Raw genomic sequence first — 21,532 nt, forward strand, 5'->3', positions numbered from 1 at the left:
GTCTCTCTCTCTTGCTCTCTCTCTTTTGAATAAAAAAAAAAAAACACAATACACAAAGCAAGCCATCAGTGTCAACCAACATGCCGTACAATCAACAGTTTGGAGTATTTTTAATGTCATTCTAAAAAGTTTAAAAATAATATTAAAAAACCAACAAACTATTTAGTAAAAAAAAAAAAAGTGTAGCTAGCAAAAATAATAAAATTTTATATGAAAAATTAAGGAAGAGAAAATTTGTGATTATTTAAGTGCTCCAAAAGGCACCAAGAAGAGGACGCGACCTCGAGAAGGGGGCTTCTTCGAAGGACGTCGGTCTCCTTGTGCCCACAAGTAAATTTACTCCAAAAAAAAAAAAAAATAACAAAATTTAAAAAAGTGAAGTTACAAAACAAAACCAGTTAAACAGGAAAAAAAAATCACAAAATTCATTTAGAAAAAAAACAGAATAGCTAAAAGAACGGTTTTTTTTTTTAGTCAAGACCCCCCTTTGAAGTCATTATAACTTCCTTTGAAATTATTTAAAAATTTACTTGGGTCTTTTTTTTTTGTTATTGGATTTTATTGTGTAATTGTTTAAAAGAGTTACATTAATATAAAAAATATGGCGAGTTTGTATTTCTTAAGCCGTGGGTGTATCATTGGATTCACGATTGCCTTCATTTTTCTTGCATCAACGCCGGCCATCGCTGAACCAGGTAACCATATAAAAAATATATTTCTATATTTAAATATAATTATTAAATATTATATATTTTTGACAGCAAAAATTATAAAAAATAAATAATAAATTTAATCAAAAAATTACGCCTAGAAACGACAAAATTGTATGATTTTTTTTTTCTCTACATTTTTTTAATTCTTGATCTTCTTGGGAGAGGATTTAAGATGGAGGAGTAAACTTGTTGAAAAAAAAGGGTTCAATCATAAAAATAAAAAAAAAATACAAGTCACCCGCGTACAATTTGATTATTTTTAAAATCATAAAAAATAATTATCATTTTTTATATTTTTTAACTTGCAATTTAAAACAAAAATAATAAAAATTATAAAAATATACTTGTTCTCATTGATGTACCACGAATCATAAACTGGACTTCCGTGTTTTCATGTTCATGCTCTGTTTCTTTAATATATTTTACTATTATTATTATTTATTTAATTATATTTTAATTATTATTATTATTGTTGACTTGATTTTTTTTTTTTTTTTTTGTTTCAAATGGTATTTTTTAGATGAAGAAAAAAAATTAAAAAAATGTCAGTAGGTGTTTGAATGAATTATTAATGATGTTGATGATGATGGAACAAGTTTTTTTTTATTCTTTATTATAATGCTTGATGATTTAAAAAGAGTAAAAAAAAAAAATATATTTATATATTATTTATATTTTTAATAATTTTTTAGAATGTTAATTTATTTTGAGAATTTTATTTAGATTTTTTTTTCGTCTTCATATGGAATTGATGGAAGAAAAAAATTATATAGGATTATAGATAGATGGAAATGTAATTTGTATAAACATTATGTGTTTTTTTATTTTATTTTAATTTAAAATAAATAAATGTTGAGATCGCGTGTATTTTTATGCTTGATGAAACTAGTACAGCAAATAACTGAAAGTCACAGTACAGTCGCTATCTCAAAACCACCTGTTCACTATTTATTTATTTTTTTTTTATATTAATATTTTATTTTTACAGTTGTCAATGTATTTTAAAATTTTAATATATATATAAACTATATTTATATTTGTATTTTAAAAGTTAAAAATATGTATTAAATTATTATCTTGTTTATGAGAATTGAAGATTGATAATGTATAATATTCGATGAAATAATCTCTAGACATTTTTAGCAAACTAAAAATCAAACGAGTGAATGTAATATTAAATATATATTAAATCAATATTTATATTTTGATAATTTATCAATTATACAAACACAAAATGAGCTCGTATTATTTGTCAATTGATATTTTAAACTCCAAAAAATTTATTTCAAGTTATAAGAAATTTTGAGTATAAAAATTTCTTGATACATCGATTTTTTTTTTGTTGACTCAATTTAATATATTCAATAAATTCTATATTTAATTTGCAAAATAAAAAAAAATACCCACGTGATGTGAGTGTGGAATATTGAAGGAGAAAGCTAAATATTTAAATTTGCAAAAAAAAAAAAGTAAAATAAAAAATAAAATTACACATGATAATGTAGCTGAGAAAAATTATTAATATTTGAAAATTTTGTAGGTGGTAATTCCCACAATTTATCACTTTTCAAAATGTCTTATAAATTTTTCGAAAAATATTTTAAAATTTAAATAATACCTATTTTTTTTTAATTTCAAAAATATATTTACTCTACCTGTTTTCACATATTTAAAATTAATTAAATAATTATAAATTTTTCTAAATAAATACATTACATTTTTAAAATAAAAATATATTAATTTTAAAAAGAATATTTAGCAGACATTTACCTCATTTACGACTTGATGGTTTCATTTAATTTTCGCTCCATTTATATATTTTTTATTGCTATTTTTTTTTTTTTTTATATTATAAAACATATTTTTAATTTATCTTGTGTCATGGATCAAATCAACAAAATCAACAAGCTCATGATACTACGCAGTAATAAATTTTTTACAATAAAATTATTATTTTTATAATGGTGATATGAGTAGCAACCAATTGGGGGATGATTAATAATCAACAAATAAATATTGAATATTTTTATATAATATTTACTGTGTATTACAACCCTGTCTATTCATATACAAAAAAATCAATAAAAACCAAAGCTAACCCTTCTATTAAACATTTGTTTTTTTTTTTTTTTTTCATATAATATTTATCACACTATATTTTTTTTTTTATATTCACAAAAGTTTTTAAGTTCGTGCAGCAGAAAAGTGTGACTCATTCACCTTTAATATTCACACGTACATTTAAACTTGATGTTAATTTTTTGTTCACGATTTACACTTACAATGTCATGAGAATCGATAAAAAAATAATACATCATATACCACCCAACCACAATCATTAAAAATACTTGTTATATTATTTTAATATTTAAATTCAAAAGAAAAAAAAAGTAAAATAAATAATTTTTTAAAACAAATAATTATTTGAATTAAAGCCCGACTTTTATGAGCGTGAAAATAAAAAATAAAACAAAAAATATTCTTCTCTCTTTTTCTATACAATATACCTCTACTTACAAATTATTATTATTTTTTTTAAATTCAATTTAATAATAAAAAAAAAAAAATAAAAAATTTAAAGGGCATATTGATTGTGTGTCGGGTCCCGGAAATGCTTTTCCGTTTCCGGATACTCTCTCTCGATTAAACCACCAACAATATATCATTCATTGATTTATATTTTTTAAATTTATTATTATTATTAATTGACAATGAAATAAAAATAATGATAAAAATAAATAATAAAAAAAAGTGCAGTGTAAAGTCTTGCCATCTGTATACTAAAAATTTGATGCCATTGTTTTATCTGCATAATTAATGACATCATCATCATCATATTATTAACAACAATATTAGTCTTTGTAGTCATCCAATTGTTTTTTATTTTTTATTAATTTATATATTATTATTATTTTTCTTTATCACGTAGTTGTTAGTGAAGGTTTATAATGAGATGACTTGTGATACGAGAATTACAAGGCTATTGAGACGCTAAAATTGAAAGTACATTCCAATTCAATCGACATAAAAAAAAAAAATTATAAATAATAATGAATAACATGTATTTTATATTTGTGCATATATACTTGTATGTTAATTACAAAAATAAATAAAAAAATATTTTTATAAATAAAAAATACAAAATTAACAAAAAAAAAATTCATCTAAAAAAATTTTAAATAAGCATAAATTTTTAACATCCAGTTAAATTGATTTATATATACAAGGGTTATATTTTTTGTCACTTATTGTAATGATATTTAAAATATTATTATTATAATAATAATATACATTAAATATACAAATTGTATGAGGGAGGTGTGTCATTTTTTTTGATCGTTATTTAACACCCACCTTCATCATCATTTTTTTTTTTTTTATTTAATTTTATTGGTTGATTGACATTGCTTCATGACACTAAACTTAAACTACCTATTTTTTATTGTCATACAAATTATCTACTTGACAAAAAAATAAAAAATACTCGTTAATGAAAAATTAGTTTGCCTCAATGTTTTTTTTTTCTAATTGAATTTTAATTAAATTTTCTAATCAATTATATTACTAGATTATCAAAATAATAATCAATCATTTCAAGCTATTTTTAATTGTATATATGGAATATGAATGGTTTAATTAAATTAAAATTGATTAATTAATTTCTTGAAATATTATTAAATTAATTATTAATTGTGTTATTGGGTTACATTTAGTTGAGTAACATTTATATAAATGATAAAAAAAATGTAATAAAAGGGTTGAATAAATATCATGACAATTAGGTGGAAAAAAAAAATATAAAATGAATATAATCTATATATAAAAAATATATAAAGTTTCTAGAACGGGTCAGTGACGCTTGGGAAAATGCAAAATTGACGAGTTCGTTGCACTCTCTTGGGCACTATAGTTTAGCCTCTTTATTTCTGATGTCTATTCTACGTCATAGAGATGCATATAGATAGGTAAAAAAAAAATAAATATATATAAGCAGCTAGCTCAATATACTTGTGTATAAATGCATAACAAACGAGAAAAATTATTTAAAATTAAAAAGAGCCTCGCCTTCGTCTTCAATCTTCTCTCAAGTAAAATTTAAATAACAAATATATATAACAATAAATATTATTGTTGTGCTTCCTGCTTTTATAAATTTATTTTATTAATATTATTATTACAAAATTATTTTATTTCATTTCAATGCAGACTAAGGTCAGGGTTAATCTTGATTATTTATTTTTTTTTTTCTTTTTTTTTTTATCTTGTACCGAGATGTAATTTTAAAAAAAGAAAATTATCATCAGATGAGCATGATAAATTATTTTTGTCGATCACCGACATGGATCGTATGTTCCATTAAACAATTTTTTTTTTTTTTTTTTTTTATAACAAAAGTTTTTTTTTTTTTTTAAATCAATAAATACGTCCGGTTATTTATGTAAAAAAGAAAATTAGAAATTTTTTAAATATTGTTTATTACGATAAATGTAAAATAAAAAATTTAGAAAAAAATAAAAGGAAAATTTAATTATAAAAATATTTTTTGAATTAATAAAAAACATAGAAATTTTTTTTTTATATTAAATTAATAAATATTAATTTACAAAATAACAGATGTTAAAAAAATTTTGATATGTAGAAAGTTAAAAAAAAAAAAAATGGCTCGACAAAAAAATAATCTAACCGTACAACAAAGACCCACATCCAATGAATACACAAATTAAATTGAAAAAAAATTAATACGCATTTAAATTAAAAAAAAAGTATTCCATAACATAAAGACCCACATGTTGAAAAAAAAAAAAACATAAATTAAATTAAAAAACTTGTATGTATATTTAATTCGTTTCGTTGTAAACCAATCATGTTTCGAATTAAAAAAAAATCTATATATTTTTTAAAAATAGAATAATTTAATTTTAAAATAAAATAATAGCTATATTTAAACCATGCAAATATATATAGGATACGAGTTGAAGAAACGGTAAATCTTGTATAAATATAATCGACAAAAATAACGGTTAAAATCAGCTGTGAATTTTTGAACAAAGAAAATAAATACTTTATAAGAAAAAGAAAAAATAAAAAAAAAAATTCATGAAGGCGTCATTTCATATAATCATCATTTTTTCTATTTTTTTTTTTTTTTTTTTTTATATTGTTATATTATCCCGGATGATACTTCTCCACTTTCACGCATTTTACATATATTTTTATGGGGTTTCAATTTTACTAAATAGGCTTCATCAGGATTACTCAATGTCAAAAGTAAAAAAAATTTCTATGGTTTTTTTTTCTAGAAAAAATATCTTAAATAACTTTAACAATTTTTAAAATTATAAATATTAGTTTTTCCATTGACTTTTATTTATCAAAATTAATTATTTATTATTTTAAAAATACTATAATTGATACTCAAAATAAAAAACTATTTTTAAATGTCCTAATTAAATTTTATATTGATGATATTTTCTAATGAATAATTAGTAACCTTGATTGCCATTGAAAATAAAAAACATGTGATATTTCAAAAAGTAAATATTTAAATAACAATTATAAGCTGTTAATTGTTGGATTCTTTTGTTGGTAAAAAATATATTTATTTATTTTTTTCATCACGTAATATGAATAATACCTCGATTGTAAAAACTGCAAAACAGCAGGTGATGATCATCATTATCACGTCACAATGTAGACATTATTTAAAAAAAAAAAAAAAAAAATCTAACTTGTTCTTACAGTATTTATCAGTTTATTTATTTATTTATTTTTTGTTTATTTATTAGTTTATGTCCTTGTACAATTACGTAAGGTGGATTACGCAAAAGACAGGTATGATCACGATGTCTGGAATATTTTCACCATGTCGAACTCATTTTAATTTAAATCGAATTAATTTTTTTTTTTTTTTCTTCATATATAACGAGTAAATAAAAAATTTTATGCATTATTATTGTTTTTTTTTTTTTACGTTAAAGGTGTGACTTTGTTATTTGATCATGCGATTAATAAATTTTTTGGTGTATATTTTTAATTAATCCACGAATTAAATTTCAGGTTTAATATTTTTCAAATTAATTTATACTGTTGATATTTATTTTTCATCTTAGCTAATTATTAAAAGTGTTGTTTTACAAAATTAATAATAATACATATAAGATGTCTGAGATCCAAATAAACAAATAAATAAATAAATTGTATACCATTTAAAAATACAATTAAAAAAATTAAATTAAAATGAAAAAAAAAAATCCTAATAAGTAGTAAAATAAAAATCTATTTATAAATTTTTAATTTGAACAAATGTATATAAAATTATATTCAAGATCGAATGACCAATTGAAAATTAATTTTGACCTTAGAAAAAATACAAGAAGGTTTGGCTCAATCAAATAATAAATGAATGGAATTTTTTTATAGAAAAAAAAATTGGTTGCTCACACATTTAAACAAGTGCAAATTCAAATGACTTAAAAAATTTTTGACAATATAAAGTGTACAGTTAAAAATAAAATAGATAAAAAAAATTTCTAATCTTATACCTTTATTGCAGTTGATGATGAGAATTTGATATTGATACTTTTGATTCCATTGAAATTTATGCATCATCTGAAACAATAATTCAAATGATCAAAAAAATTGTATAATTAAAATAATAAATATGTTTGTATATTGGAGTATAAATATTTGATATTATTTATTCTTGAGATAAAATTATTTTCTCAGATTGTGAGTAGGTCGACTAGATTTCTCGTCACTTATAAATATTATTTTTACTTTTTTTTTTTTCCTGTTTTCTTTTTAAACTGTCACGACAATAGAGAGAGGCTTCATATCCCAAGGGTTTTTTATTTTTTTAAACATGACATACAATGTAATTGAACTCTCATTTTTAACTATTATTAATTTATTTAATTTTTAAAATTAATATTTACTTCCCAGCAATTTATTATAAATTCAATAAAATTAGATTTCATTTCCTTTTGTTTAAATAATTAATTTAATTTATTTTCACAACTAGGATACTTTCATTTCTTACAAAATATGTATTTATTTAACTTAACTATAATTAAAATTATACAGCCGTTTTTTTTTTTTTCAGTTTAATTTATTTGTTTAAAAATATTTGTGTTGAAAAATCTTGTGGATTATTTATTTATTCAAATAATCATCAAGTATAATTACTAATTAGTCATTCAAAATATTATTTTTTTTTTTCCTTTAATCAATTATTTATGACAATAAAAAAAAAAAATTATTTATATATATTTTAAATATTTTTAAATGATGATAAGATTTTATTTTTTGCGCACAATGTTATTTATTTTTTCCTATTAAACATAATATTATGATACTGAAAATATTTATAGAATTATTAATAATTATTTTAATCTGTCTGACAATAAAAATTATTATGAACCTGTATGATCTTAATACTTGAACAAGAATTCGATTCGCGTCGCATATTATATCAAATGAAAAAACTGCGTCATGTTGACTGACCTTCAAGACAATTAATTTTTTTTTATTTTAACGAGAATGATGACGTGACTATGCCATACAGGTTTTTCGTCTTGCCTCTTATTTTTTTTCTCGATTTTTCGATGATAGAAAATATTTTTTTATTATCGAAATATTTCTACACGAAATACACAACGTAATTTCGAAATATTTCCTCTATAAATTATTCTCTAAATTTTTCACGATAAAAAAATATAAAATAAATTATTTTCATACCAAGTTTAAATTAATAAATAAATTATATTAATTTTCGTCAAATTATTATAGATTGATCAATGATTCCTCTGTCATTTTAAATTTAAAAAAATAAAAAAAAATAGACTATAAATGTTTACTCAGCTGGTTTACAGTAGTCTCATTATTATTATTATTATTATTTCATAACAATTATTTTTTCATATATATTTTATATTATACGAATATTTTTTTATCATTTTTTTTTTTTACTCAATGAATATATGCTTGTGTCACTTCCGTAAGATCACTCTCGTAACAATATTCTGATTGTATATTTTTTTTATTTCGTTTTTTTTACGTTATCAATTTAATATACAATTTAATGCAAAAATAACTAAACATTAAAGTTATCTTATCAATGCAAGTATGCAAATCTCACAAAGCTCAATTTATTATTATCTTTTTTTTTTTTTTTCGTAAATAATATAAAAAATATAAAAATGAATTTGAATTTTATTTTTGTCAATAATGTCATCAGTAATAAATGTTTATTTAACTCTGTGATTTTTAAAATTTTTATTTTGATCTTTGCTTGGTAATTAAAGCATTTATTTCTGATTATAGAAAAGATTTTTTTAGAATTTATTTTTTAATGATAAATAAAATTTTTTATCTGTTTTTCAAGATAACCTCCGTTGATAGGTCACAAGATTGTATATATAAATGAAAAATAAATAACGTATATTTTTTCGAATAACAAATTACAAATGATAAATAATATTACAAGTATATCATTTTCATAATAATAAACAATAGCTACAGGTCATTTAAAAATATTTAATTTATTTATAATTCTTTGAAAACCATACTAGCATTTTTTAACAATAGTTTTTTTTATTTTGTTGATTAATTTTATTCCCCTTGAGTTTATTTAACATTATGCAAACATAGAATTTTTTTATTATTTAATTAATATTATCTTTTGATAATAAATGACTTCTTCTACTTTGTAAATTGAAACATTAATGCAATTAAAAACTTTTTAATATAAAACAAGATTATCATATATTTATATATAAATTAATTTTAATCTCATATAATTTAGTAATAATTAAATAAATAATTTATATATATTTATTATTTGTTTATCTATATTATCAATGACAAAAAAAGCTTTTTATTATTTTTATAATGAGATCTTGTTCTTGAATATAACAAATAGTTCTTTGTATTAAAATTGAATCACAAAATAACACCCACATAAAAGAGCTTTCACTTCATCTTTTTTTTTTTTTCCTTCATCATTATCTTCTTTGATTATTTATCATCATTTTATACGTATATTTTACTAAATTTGCATGATGTAAACAACTGGTTAAAAATACATAAAAATAAATAAATAATATCTGGACAATAAGTCGTCATACAACAGCATAAATCACAAATAATTAATCTTATTTATTTGTTTTTTTTTTCTTCATTATTATTTATGAAAACAAAGTCATTTAAAATATTAATTGAAAAGTTAGTATGTTATATTACAAGCTGATACATCATGGTACCAAGAACCATGATAAAAATAATATTGCGTGAAATAAAAGACAAGAAATAAATATATTTGTGAGACAAAATTGATGGCAAATGGCTTTTAATATTGTATATTAAATATTCATTGTCTTAGGATCGAAAAAAAAATATTTAAAACAAAAAAAATAGTTGATATTTTTTCGATTTATAAATTTAATTTCAATCAATCAATAAAAATATATATAAAATATCTAAAAGCTGGTTGGTTGAGTGTTAAGTGTACTTGTCATTTAACACTCTACTTAAACTCAATGGCATTACACTCTTTTGCACTTGAGATAAAAACTCGTGGTTTAAAATTAAAAATTGATAAAAAAATTTTAACAAGTTGTTTGCTAACAGATTGAAAAAAAATTTATTTTTCTATAAATTTTACTTGAAATAACTTGATAATTAATATAATATAAAAAAATATTATTATTAATTTTATTTATGATTATTATATTTTATCAATTTTGACATATTTAATCAAGGTAAAAATTATTAAAAATTATTGTGACAAGCATGCGCAATAAAAATTGTTTCAAGTAGGACATTGCCCCTTAAACTCGATATATAACTTGACAATAATATAACAAACGTCAGCGACAATAAATTATTTATATACCTGCATTTTTTATTTATTTTTTGCTTTATTGATTATTAAACACCATGATAAATTAAACAAAAAGAAAAAAAAAAAAAACAATATTTAATATAAAAGAATTTTTAAAAATTATAAATTTTCATTTATTTATTTTAATTATTTAATTTTATAATAAGAGTACACAAGTATGTTAATCAAAAATGCAACAAGAAAATTGATTTTAATTCAAAATGATTTATATTTACTCTTGGGGTTATTATTTTTAAAACTTTTATTTATATTTTTTTTATATTTAAATTATTTTAAATTAAAATTAAATTTTTTTTTCATCTCATGAAGAAATAATAATTATTATTATTTAAATATTTATATGATCTTACATACATGTAGGATGTTTAAAATTATATTTTGTGAGTCATTCACCCTAAGTCTAAAAGACTTGCTGTTCAATTATTTTCAGCACATTAAGGCCAAGTGATATTTTTAGTTGGCAATAATCGCGTGTTGAGTTTCGATTTATTTTACAGCTTAACTCAAATAATAATTAGCCAATAAATCATTAAATATACTATTATTATAAAATACAATATATTTTTTATTATTTATAAATTAATTATCTAATTATTTACATGATTTAACTAATAATTTTATTATTTTTTTTATTACAGATTCTATATTAAATTATAATGTTGATGAGGCAGATGAAGCTGCAATACAGCATACATTTTATACAAAAGAATTGGATGGTAATGTTATGCCAAAAAGATCAGAAAGATCAGTTGAACCACCACCACCATTATTACCATCATCATCACCACCACCATCATCATCTGTTGTGACAAGTATGCAATCTTTTTCAACACAACAAAAACCAATGACAGATCAAACAATAATTAAAAGTGCAACTGGTACATCAACAAATGTAACATATTCAACAGATAATTCAAATAATTCAACAACAAAAGAATCAACATTAAATTTATCACAAACAACATTAAAACCAGATATTAAAAAAACTGATAAAGATTCAAAATTTATTGTATCAAATCCAATAAATCCAACAAGTACTATTGGACAACCATTAAAACCAATAACAATATGGGCAAATCAAACACGTTGGCCAAATGCAACACGTGATATAACAAAAATAAATTCAACACAAAAATTAAATACAACAATTAAAATAAATGATGCAAATACAACTGATGTTGATGATATATCAATTAATCAATTTTCTGGTCAAGTATCAAATAATACATTAACTAAAAATAATATAACTAAAACAGAAGTTGATACACATCAATATTATAATAGTACACTTATTATTGATGAAAAAATTGGTAAAGAATATTGGATTGATATTGATAATCATCCAGATAAAAAAATTAATGAATTATTAAGTCAAAGTCATAGAAGAGCAACAACTGTTAAACTTAAATTTGATTTTCCATTTTATGGACATAAAGTACGTAATATAACAATAGCAACTGGTGGATTTTTATATACTGGTGATTATGTACATAGTTGGCTTGCTGCAACTCAATATATTGCACCATTAATGGCTAATTTTGATACAACAATGTCAAAAGATAGTTATGTTAAATATGCTGATAATGGTAATTAATTTATTATATTAATAAATTTTTTTTTTTTTTTCATTTGTTATTTATTTAATATATAATAATATTTGTATATATTTTTTTTATTTAGGTACTGCATTTACTGTTGTTTGGGAAAAAGTTGTACTACAAGATAAAAAAGATGCTGGACCATTTACATTTCAAGCAACATTACATGAAAATGGAGATATTGTATTTGTTTATTCTGATATGCCTTTGTTGGTAGAAGAAATTGAAGACAAAGCACATCCTGTTAAAGTTGGTCTTAGTGATGCATACATAATGGATAGAACAGTATTTTGTAAGTACTTAAAATAAATATTTTTATTATATGGATTGTTTCCAAAACCACCCAAATATTATTTTGTTAAATTAATTTAAATTTTATTTTTCATTTTTTATACACAGTTGTACGAAGAAAAACAATTTATGAATATCATCGTGTTAATTTTAATCGTCAAGAAATTAAAAATTGGACAACAATATATTTACGTGCATTACCAACATGTTTACAACAAGAAAATTGTACTGATTGTTTAACAAAAGTACCTGATTTTGCATGTAAATGGTGTCCAGAGCTAAATAGATGTAGTACAGGTACATCACGTTTTCGTCAAAATTGGATTGAAAAAGGTTGTGAATTAAGAAGTATTAAAGAAGAACATAGTTGTCCAGCAAATACAAAAATATTAACAACAAATATTGATATTAATAATCGTATTGTTAATGATCATGAATTATCAGCAAGTATTGAAACAAATAAATTTTCACATGAACCAATAATAGTTGGACATCCACAACATGATACAATGAATATGAGACACATGGGAATGTCTGGTATAATTGGAGTATTTTTAATAATATCAATGATTATGGGACTTGTTTGTTGGTCTGCATATGCATATCGTAATCCACACAGTACATCAGGACAAATGTTAATAAGATATCGTCCAAGTCAATGGACATGGAGACGTGGTGAAGCACGTTATACTGCTGCCACAATTCACATGTGATGAGATATATTATATATATTATTTTTTTTTAATAATCAATACTGATATTGTTGAAAGAAAAATTAATTTTGTCAATTATTATTATTTTTATGTATCGAAAAAAAATATCATATTTTTAAATTTAATTTGTTTAATATTTTAACGATGCATAATTATATTAGACAAACAAAAAAAAAAATATATAAATTATCATCAATTAATTCAATCAGTTAATTTTGAATAATCGTGATTTTTTTTTTTTTTTTCTTTTTTTAAATTTATATATTAAAAATAATTATTCAATGATGGACCAACTTTGTAATTTTAATTTACTTATTTTTTACAAACCATATTAAGTGGTTGTTAAATTTTTTTTTTTGTCTAAAAGTATATTTATAAATCAATGTTAAAAAATAATTCACAAAGTGCCTTTAGTATGAATTTATCAGAGTGATAACTGCTAATGGACAATCAAGTTTTCATTCAAAACAGTTCGATGATATTGTGATTATTGTTTTTTTTTTTCTTAGCAGGATACTTTGTTATTGTCGAAAAATATTTGTCTCTCATTTTTTTGTTAATTGTTTTAAATAAAAGTAAATTATTATCATTGTAATTATTTTATACTCTCAATATTGGAAGACAATTAAATGAAAAAAAAAAAAACAAAAGCACTATTTCTGTATGAGAAAATTTAAAAAAAAAAAAAAAATCTTGATAAAACATTGTAGTTTAATTTTTTTTTAAATAAATATATATTATTATAAAAAATGTAAAAAATCCAATGTAATTTCTCAAATGAAAATGGATATATATATATGAATAAATAGAAATATATTTATGAGTGACAAAACTAAGAATTTCTTTGACATGAAAAAAATCTTTTTTATAAATATAAAATATGTATAATTTGATCGAAAAAAAAAAACAAATGGGTGTACATAGTAGTTATGTTAATCATCATATAATTTTTAACTCAAAAAAAAAAGGTGCCTTTAGCAATTAAAGCGTTATAATATTTCAAATAAATTAACTAAATTTTTAAAATTAATAAATTCTTTTTAAACAGTTCAAAAAATAAAAAATAAAAGATTAATAAATTTTTTTTTTTTTATTATTAAGCTTTGTTATGTGCAATTTTCGCTGATATATTATAAAAGAAAAAATGTATAAATTATAATATATAAATTATAATAATCGTGAGTGAAAAAAAAAAAATACAATAAATAAATAAAATATTCAGTTATTATGATGATTTATCACTGATGATTTGATGAATAATATTGGAAATTATGTTGAGTTGAAATTACATTAAGTTACTATTTTTCATCTGCGATTATTTTTTATAGTTTAAAAAAATATATATATATGAATTATATGTGTTATTCAGTCTACAAAAAAAAAAAAAAAAATCGCTGCTTATATTCATCTGAACTTGTTATTTAATTTTTCTTTGATAAGATGCAAATTCCGTATTGTTTTCAAGAAAATATCCAATTGTTTGCTTGTCCTTACTAAATCTATTAGATAAAAAAGAGGAATGGAAATCAAAAAAAAAATCAGAATGACCTGGAGAATATATCAGTGAGTATCATGGAGTTTCAAAGGTGACCCTAAATGCAATTATATCAATGCGTTTATTAATTAAATAAAATCCTACCTTTTTAGCGAATGTTCAACTTCCTAAGCTGGTTATCAAAATGCTCCAATGCCATGTAGAATGTTCATGATGATCCTCTCTGATCAGCAATATCATGTAGTGGTTCATGATGATTTTATCCATTTTATCTGATCAGCACTACAGGTTCAATCATCACACACAACACAAGTACTATACACGCACAAAACAATAATCACTTTTACACCACAGAAGAATTTGTTTATAAAAATTTATAAATTAGTTGAGTTTTCATTTATTATATCAACTGATTTTTAATATTTCATTTTTATTGGCTTGATTATTCACTTTTTAATGTTATTATATTATTTTAATGGTTTATTATTATTATTATAAATTAATTTAATTATTCATGAGTAGAATCATGGTAGAAACACCATGAGTAGAATTATTTTTTAAACTGACCTGAACATACGGTGCCGGCAATTACACCAACAGAGGGCAGGTTTAAGCAGTCACGTGACTTTCAAAATTTAAAATCAATCGATGTAGGATAAAATAAAATGCAAGTGTATAAAATTATTATTAACTATTTTTTCTATTTAAAATTTATTAATTTATGGTTTATAATTTATAATTTTTTTTTTCTTGGTGGTTTTACAATTAATTCATTTAAAAAACATTTAATAATTATATTGGTAATAAAAAAAATATTTGAAGGTTTTTTTGTACACGTTTTTGTCACCTTGTCGCTTTTTTTCTATGACTTACTGCCTAACCCTGTCCTCTGCAAAGTGTCCAGGTGAAAAAAACGTGTACAAAAAAAATTTAGAATTTATAATTTATACTTTTTTCTCTTGGTGGTTTTACAATTAATTTATCAAAAAAATATTTAGTAATTATACTTTTAATAGAAAAAATAATTGAAAATTTTTTTTGTACACGTTTTTTTTACCTGGACATCCTGTCATATGCAAAACATATTTCATCCTGCCTGATGACTTATCTGTCGAGGACAGGTTTAGGCAGTGAGTCATAGAAAAAAAGCGACCTCTAATCTCCAGGTACGAGTCAGTCGTAGACACACCTAGAAAATTTCGTCAGTTCGTCTTCAGTTCGAGCGGAACGCGGAGTAAGTAGCACTTAAAATCTTTGGGTTGGATAAATTTTAAAGTTTGGTTAGTAGTACTGCATGTGCAGCCTCGTGGTTTTTCATCATAAAATTTTTCTCAATTTATTAATTTTTGCGTCCAGTTAAATAGTTTAAAAAGGTTAATTAGAAGTATTTTAAATAAACTCGTGCCGACTACCTCGTGTTTTTCAGGATGAAAAAAAAAAAAGGTAAAGTGCAAGTATTCAATTGAAAAAAAAAAATTATATTAATTAATGTGAAGAAGATTTAATAAATATGGGGATTCAAGTAAGATATACATGCAATTATCATTATATAATCATTTTTTCAATTTTAAATATATAATAATAATTATGGCAATAATTTAGAGTTTATAATTTATACTTTTTTCTCTCGGTGGTTTTACAATCAATTTATTAAAAAAATATTTAATAATTATACTTTTAATAGAAAAAAATATTTAAAAATTTTTTTTGTACACGTTTTTTTCACCTGGACATCATGCCATGCAAAATATGTTGCAGAGGTCAGGGTTAGGCAGTGAGTCATAGAAAAAAAGTGACATCTAGTCTCCAGGTATAAAGTAGACGCACCTGGCAGATTTCGTCAGTTCGTCTCCAGCTCGTACGGACTGCGGAGTGAATAGCACTTTAGATTATTCGGTACTTAGTTTCGTTTTAATAATTTTTAAAGCTTGGTTAGTAGTCCTGCACGTGCAGCCTCGTGATTTTTTCATCATAAAAATTTTGTGTCCGGTTAAATAATTTATAAAGATTGATTAGAAGTATTTTAAATAAACTCGTTTAAATATACCTACCTCGTGTTTTTTCAAAATTAAAAAAAAAGAAATAAAGTAGTGCTCGTGTTTAATTAATATAAATTTTTTTTTTTCAATTGAATAATGTGAATAAGATTGAATAAATATGGCCATTCAAGTGTAATATATATGCAAGCGTGTTTAATTATCATTATTCAATTATTTTTTCAATTTTAAATTTACAATAATAATTATGGCAATAATTTAGAGTTTATAATTTATACTTTTTTTTCTTGGTGGTTTTTACAATTAATTTATTAAAAAAATATTTAATAATTATACTTTTAATAGAAAAAATAATTGAAAATTTTTTTTGTACACGTTTTTTTTACCTGGACATCATGCCATATGCAAAACATATTTCATCCTGCCTGATGACTCATCTGCCAAGGACAGGTTTAGGCAGTGAGTCATAGAAAAAAAGCGACCTCTTATCTCCAGGTACGAGTCAGTCATAGACTCACCTAGAAAATTTCGTCAGTTCGTCTTCAGTTCGTGCGGAACGCGGAGTAAGTAGCACTTAAAATCTTTGGGTTGGATAAATTTTAAAGTTTGGTTAGTAGTACTGCATGTGCAGCCTCGTGGTTTTACATCATAAAATTTTTATCGATTTATTAATTTTTGCGTTTGGTTAAATAATTTAAAAAGGTTAATTAGAAGTATTTTAAATAAACTCGTGCTAACTACCTCGTGTTTTTTCGGGATAAAAAAAAAAAAAATGTGCAAGTGTTTAATGAATATAAATTTTTTTTTTCAATTGAATAATGTGAAAATTATAATAAATGTGGTCATTCGGGTGTGATATAGTGATAGTAATTTAATGAATAAGTGCTCAGTGAAAGTGTATAAATTTCAATAATGCCTGTTGCTGTTTTTGGGAGTTATTATGCATGGATCATTATCTACATGGATATTTGCTGAGAAAATTAACCAGATTTTATTGGATTACTGAAGACTACTTGGACAACTTCTACAGGATTTTGCAGTTTGCTGTTATACCAAGGTAAGTTCCTCTAGATCAAGACTGACTAGTTGTAATCATTAACCTATCCCGGAAAAGTGCTTTGATGTCCCTGAAGTTACAAAAAAAAAAAAAAAATGTATGCTATATATTTTTTTTTTGAAGCTTCTTGTCGTTCCAAATTATATATTATTTGTTGTATTGTTTAGATTCATTTTGACTGTTTTTTTTTTCATTAATTAAATTCAATTTTTATGCCAAATTAAATGGTGGTAATGTGAAAGTCAAAATGGATCGACCCTGTCTTCCTCAAACAGAGTAGACAGGGGTGATTAGGATTCATTATTATCTATCGTAATAATTTATAATATATAAATTATCACCCTTTTTCAATCGCGATGTATGCTAGTATGTAAGGTTTTTTTTTTATTTGACTTAAGAGCACTTTTCCAATCAAACATTTTTATTTTACGTTTTGTATTTGAATTGACAATATAATTTGGGGCGTGGGTTTTTTTTTATTGGAATAGAAATAATTAAATAAAAATATAAATTAAATTTTAATGGGGAAAAAATTCATTAGATAATTATTTTATGATATCTCTAAAAGCTAAAATACGTAGATATTTTAAAAATAAAATAAATTTATAATATAAGACCTTTAAATTCTTTTTCTCGAGTAATTAATTTATTAAATTTATTTTAATATTATGGCAGCTGTTCATTAGCTTCTTGAGTATAAATTATCCTTTGACTTGAATTATTTGGGGTTGGGTTGGGGGTTGCACCAGAGACAAAATAGAGTTTTTAGTTTAATAAAATCATTCAAAATCATTCAGTGGGTACGTGGTGATCATGGGATGCTAGGACAGACAGGACCTCCACGTGGTGCATCCTGGTTAATGCCAAGAAGTCTGTTAAATATTTTTTTTTGGCCAATAGATTGAATGACATAGAGCGTTAATTTTTCTAAAAATATAGTCGGGATAATTTATTTGCGTACGTTTTGGGAGGATCGATTTTCTAATAAAAATGAAATAAATTTAATTTAAATAGTACAAGTAAATTATGCAGGTGCTCATTGTGATGTATCCTCGGTATAATCTCGGGAAAACTATACTCTATTTCGTGACTCGTTTTAAAATAATATTGCATATTCGTAGGGGAGAATTAATTTTTTAAAAAACATGATAATACAATATATGTATAATGTTAAAAGTACATGTTAATTATGCAAGTGCTCCATGTGATGCATCCTGGGTAATGTCGGGAAAACTGTACTCTGTGTCACAAATTAAAAAATGTCAACCAATGCATATTTGTACGGGGAATTTTTCAATTCAAGAATAGATAAATTTATATATATAGTTTTACTGAAATCGATACATTTGTAATTAGTCTTTTTTTTTTTTTTTTTTTTGATATTTTTCGCGAAAATTTAGCTGGCTACCAGATCCTGGTAGTTTGACGACATCAACTCTTGCAGTTAGCTCTCAAGCCCAGCTAAATTTTTCTTGAGTCTGTAGTCTACCCCTATTTTGTGATAAATGATATACTTGAAGTATTCACCGGGCAGGATGGCGGCAGTTACTCAGACTGATCTACGGACTTCTGAAGTCAACTTGCACCCAAACTCAGCTGAACTATTTCTCGAATTCATAGAAAACTATGCGATATTCATTAGCATGCAGCTGCTACGTTGTGTCAATATGATTATCTGTGGCCTCTGGTCGGAACGCGAGACTGCTGAAGCAATTGTGTACTTCTTAAACCAAGTTGATTGTGTCAGTCGCAAATTAAAAAAAATTTGTTGTGAGACTTTAGTCATGAGGAATGAATGGCATTTATTTCAAGGTTTTTCTTGCCCTTACTCTTAGCTAAGTGATTTATTTGAAAATATTTACCTGACATACCAATCGCAGACTGGTATGAGTAATCAAATAAACAGAATTCTATTATTCTATGATTCTCGGCTAAATTTTTCTTAAGTCCTTACCGGTCCAGGGTACGGTGAGTTTAATCGAGAAATTCTGCCCCAATCTTAGCTTGATTAATTAAAATTTAGCTGGCTGTCAGATCCTGGCAGATTGACGACGATAACTTTTCGAAGTTATTATACTCTCAAGCCCAGCTAAATTTTTCTTAAGTCATTTATTGGTTCTGGTTGGCGGTGGGTGTCATCCATGCTCATTTCTAATTAACTGGTAAGTTGATCTCTAACGTAAACATACGTAGCGTATCTTAGATCCAATGATTTGTTTCGTTAAGTAATCTGCCCAAGCCAAGCAAGGGTTGCGCCGCAACTGCGTATAGAAGGCATTGCTTCACTGCTTATTCGCATCTTTTTCGTGAAATATCATGGGGGTTTTTTTTATTATTTTTTCGTTTTAGAGTTTTGAAAAATGTTCGATGTTAGCTAAACTATATGTATAATATTGATGGGTTTACTTAATTCAATGGCTATTTAAATTTTTGGGTGGAGCTAGTGTGAATTTTTGGGAAAAAATGTTTAATTTTTTAAAATTTGAATGTAGTATATATAATATGAAAAGTGCATGCAAATTATGCAGCTAGGTGCTCCGTGTGAGTATCCTAGGTAATCTCGGGAAAACGGTACTATATTATTGCGTCACAAAATCAAAAATATCGGTCAATGCGTCTTCGTAGGGGGGAATTGACTTGGCTATTTGCTGAGAAAAGTAACCGGATTCTATTGGATTATTGGAATATATACCTTGACATTTTCTACATGGCTTTGCTGAGAGGATTTTATATTGAATTATTGGAGACTACCTTATATGACGTTTTCTACATGGCTTTGCTGAGACAAATTTTATTGGATTATTGGGGTCCACCTTGACGATTTCTACATGGCTTAGCTGAGAGAAATTTTATTGGATTATTGGAGTCTACCTTGATGATTTCTACATGGCTTAGCTGAGAGGATTTAATTGAATTATGGGAGACTACCTTGGAGGATTTTGCTGATTGCTGTAATAAGGTAAGTTCCTCTAGATCGAGATCGACTAGTTGTAATTATTAACCTATCCCAGAAAAGTGCTTTAATATCCTTGAAGTTACAAAAAAATGTATGCTATATTTTTTTGAAGCTTCTTGTCGTTCCAAATTATATATTATTTGATTTGTTGTTTAGATTTATTTTGACTGATTTTTTTCATTAATTATATTTAATTTTTATGCCAAATTAAATGGTGGTAGTATGAAAGTCAAAATGAATTGACCCTGTCTTCCTCAAACAGAGTAGACGGGGGTGATTAGGATTTATTATTATCTATCGTGATAATTTATAATAGATAAATTATCACCCTTTTCCAATCGCGATGTATGTTAATATGTAAGGTTTTTATTTTGATATTTTACGCACTTTTCCAATTACTAATGTTTTAATAATATTTCAGGATTTTTTTTTTCAGGATGTCAATTGTTTCAAGTTTTTTATGTTTGATATGATTCTAATATTTTGAAGATTTTATTTGTTTCAGGATTTTCAAGACTTCGTCATCTGGTGTTTTTGGAGAATTATATTTCCAATACAAGAGGATTACTTATTCAAGATTGCGTAGTATAATGATGGCATGCAGAGAATCAAGCTTGTAAAAATGTCTTATCACAATGAGTGATAATGGCATAGTGACTTAAGTGGAATTAATCTTGAAATGTCCTATCACAGCAAGTGATAGTGGCATAGTGAATTACATTAAATTAATCTTGAAATGTCCTATCACAGCGAGTGATAGTGGCATAGTGAAATAAATTAAATGAAACCTAAAAATGTCCTATTACAGCGA

General features: G+C 23.7%; 1 protein-coding gene across 1 annotated transcript; it reads left to right on the plus strand.

Moving 5' to 3' along the window:
- Positions 1-50: 50 nt before the first annotated feature.
- Positions 51-13,730, plus strand: LOC122848707 (plexin domain-containing protein 2). Its single transcript, XM_044146964.1, has 4 exons — positions 51-695; positions 11,253-12,200; positions 12,295-12,504; positions 12,612-13,730. Exons 1-4 carry the CDS (start codon positions 602-604, stop codon positions 13,214-13,216), a joined length of 1,857 nt encoding a protein of 618 aa, XP_044002899.1. The 5' UTR covers positions 51-601; the 3' UTR covers positions 13,217-13,730.
- Positions 13,731-21,532: the final 7,802 nt, after the last annotated feature.

This window comes from Aphidius gifuensis, linkage group LG2, assembly GCF_014905175.1.
Source record: "Aphidius gifuensis isolate YNYX2018 linkage group LG2, ASM1490517v1, whole genome shotgun sequence".
Taxonomy (NCBI): Eukaryota; Metazoa; Arthropoda; class Insecta; order Hymenoptera; family Braconidae; genus Aphidius; species Aphidius gifuensis.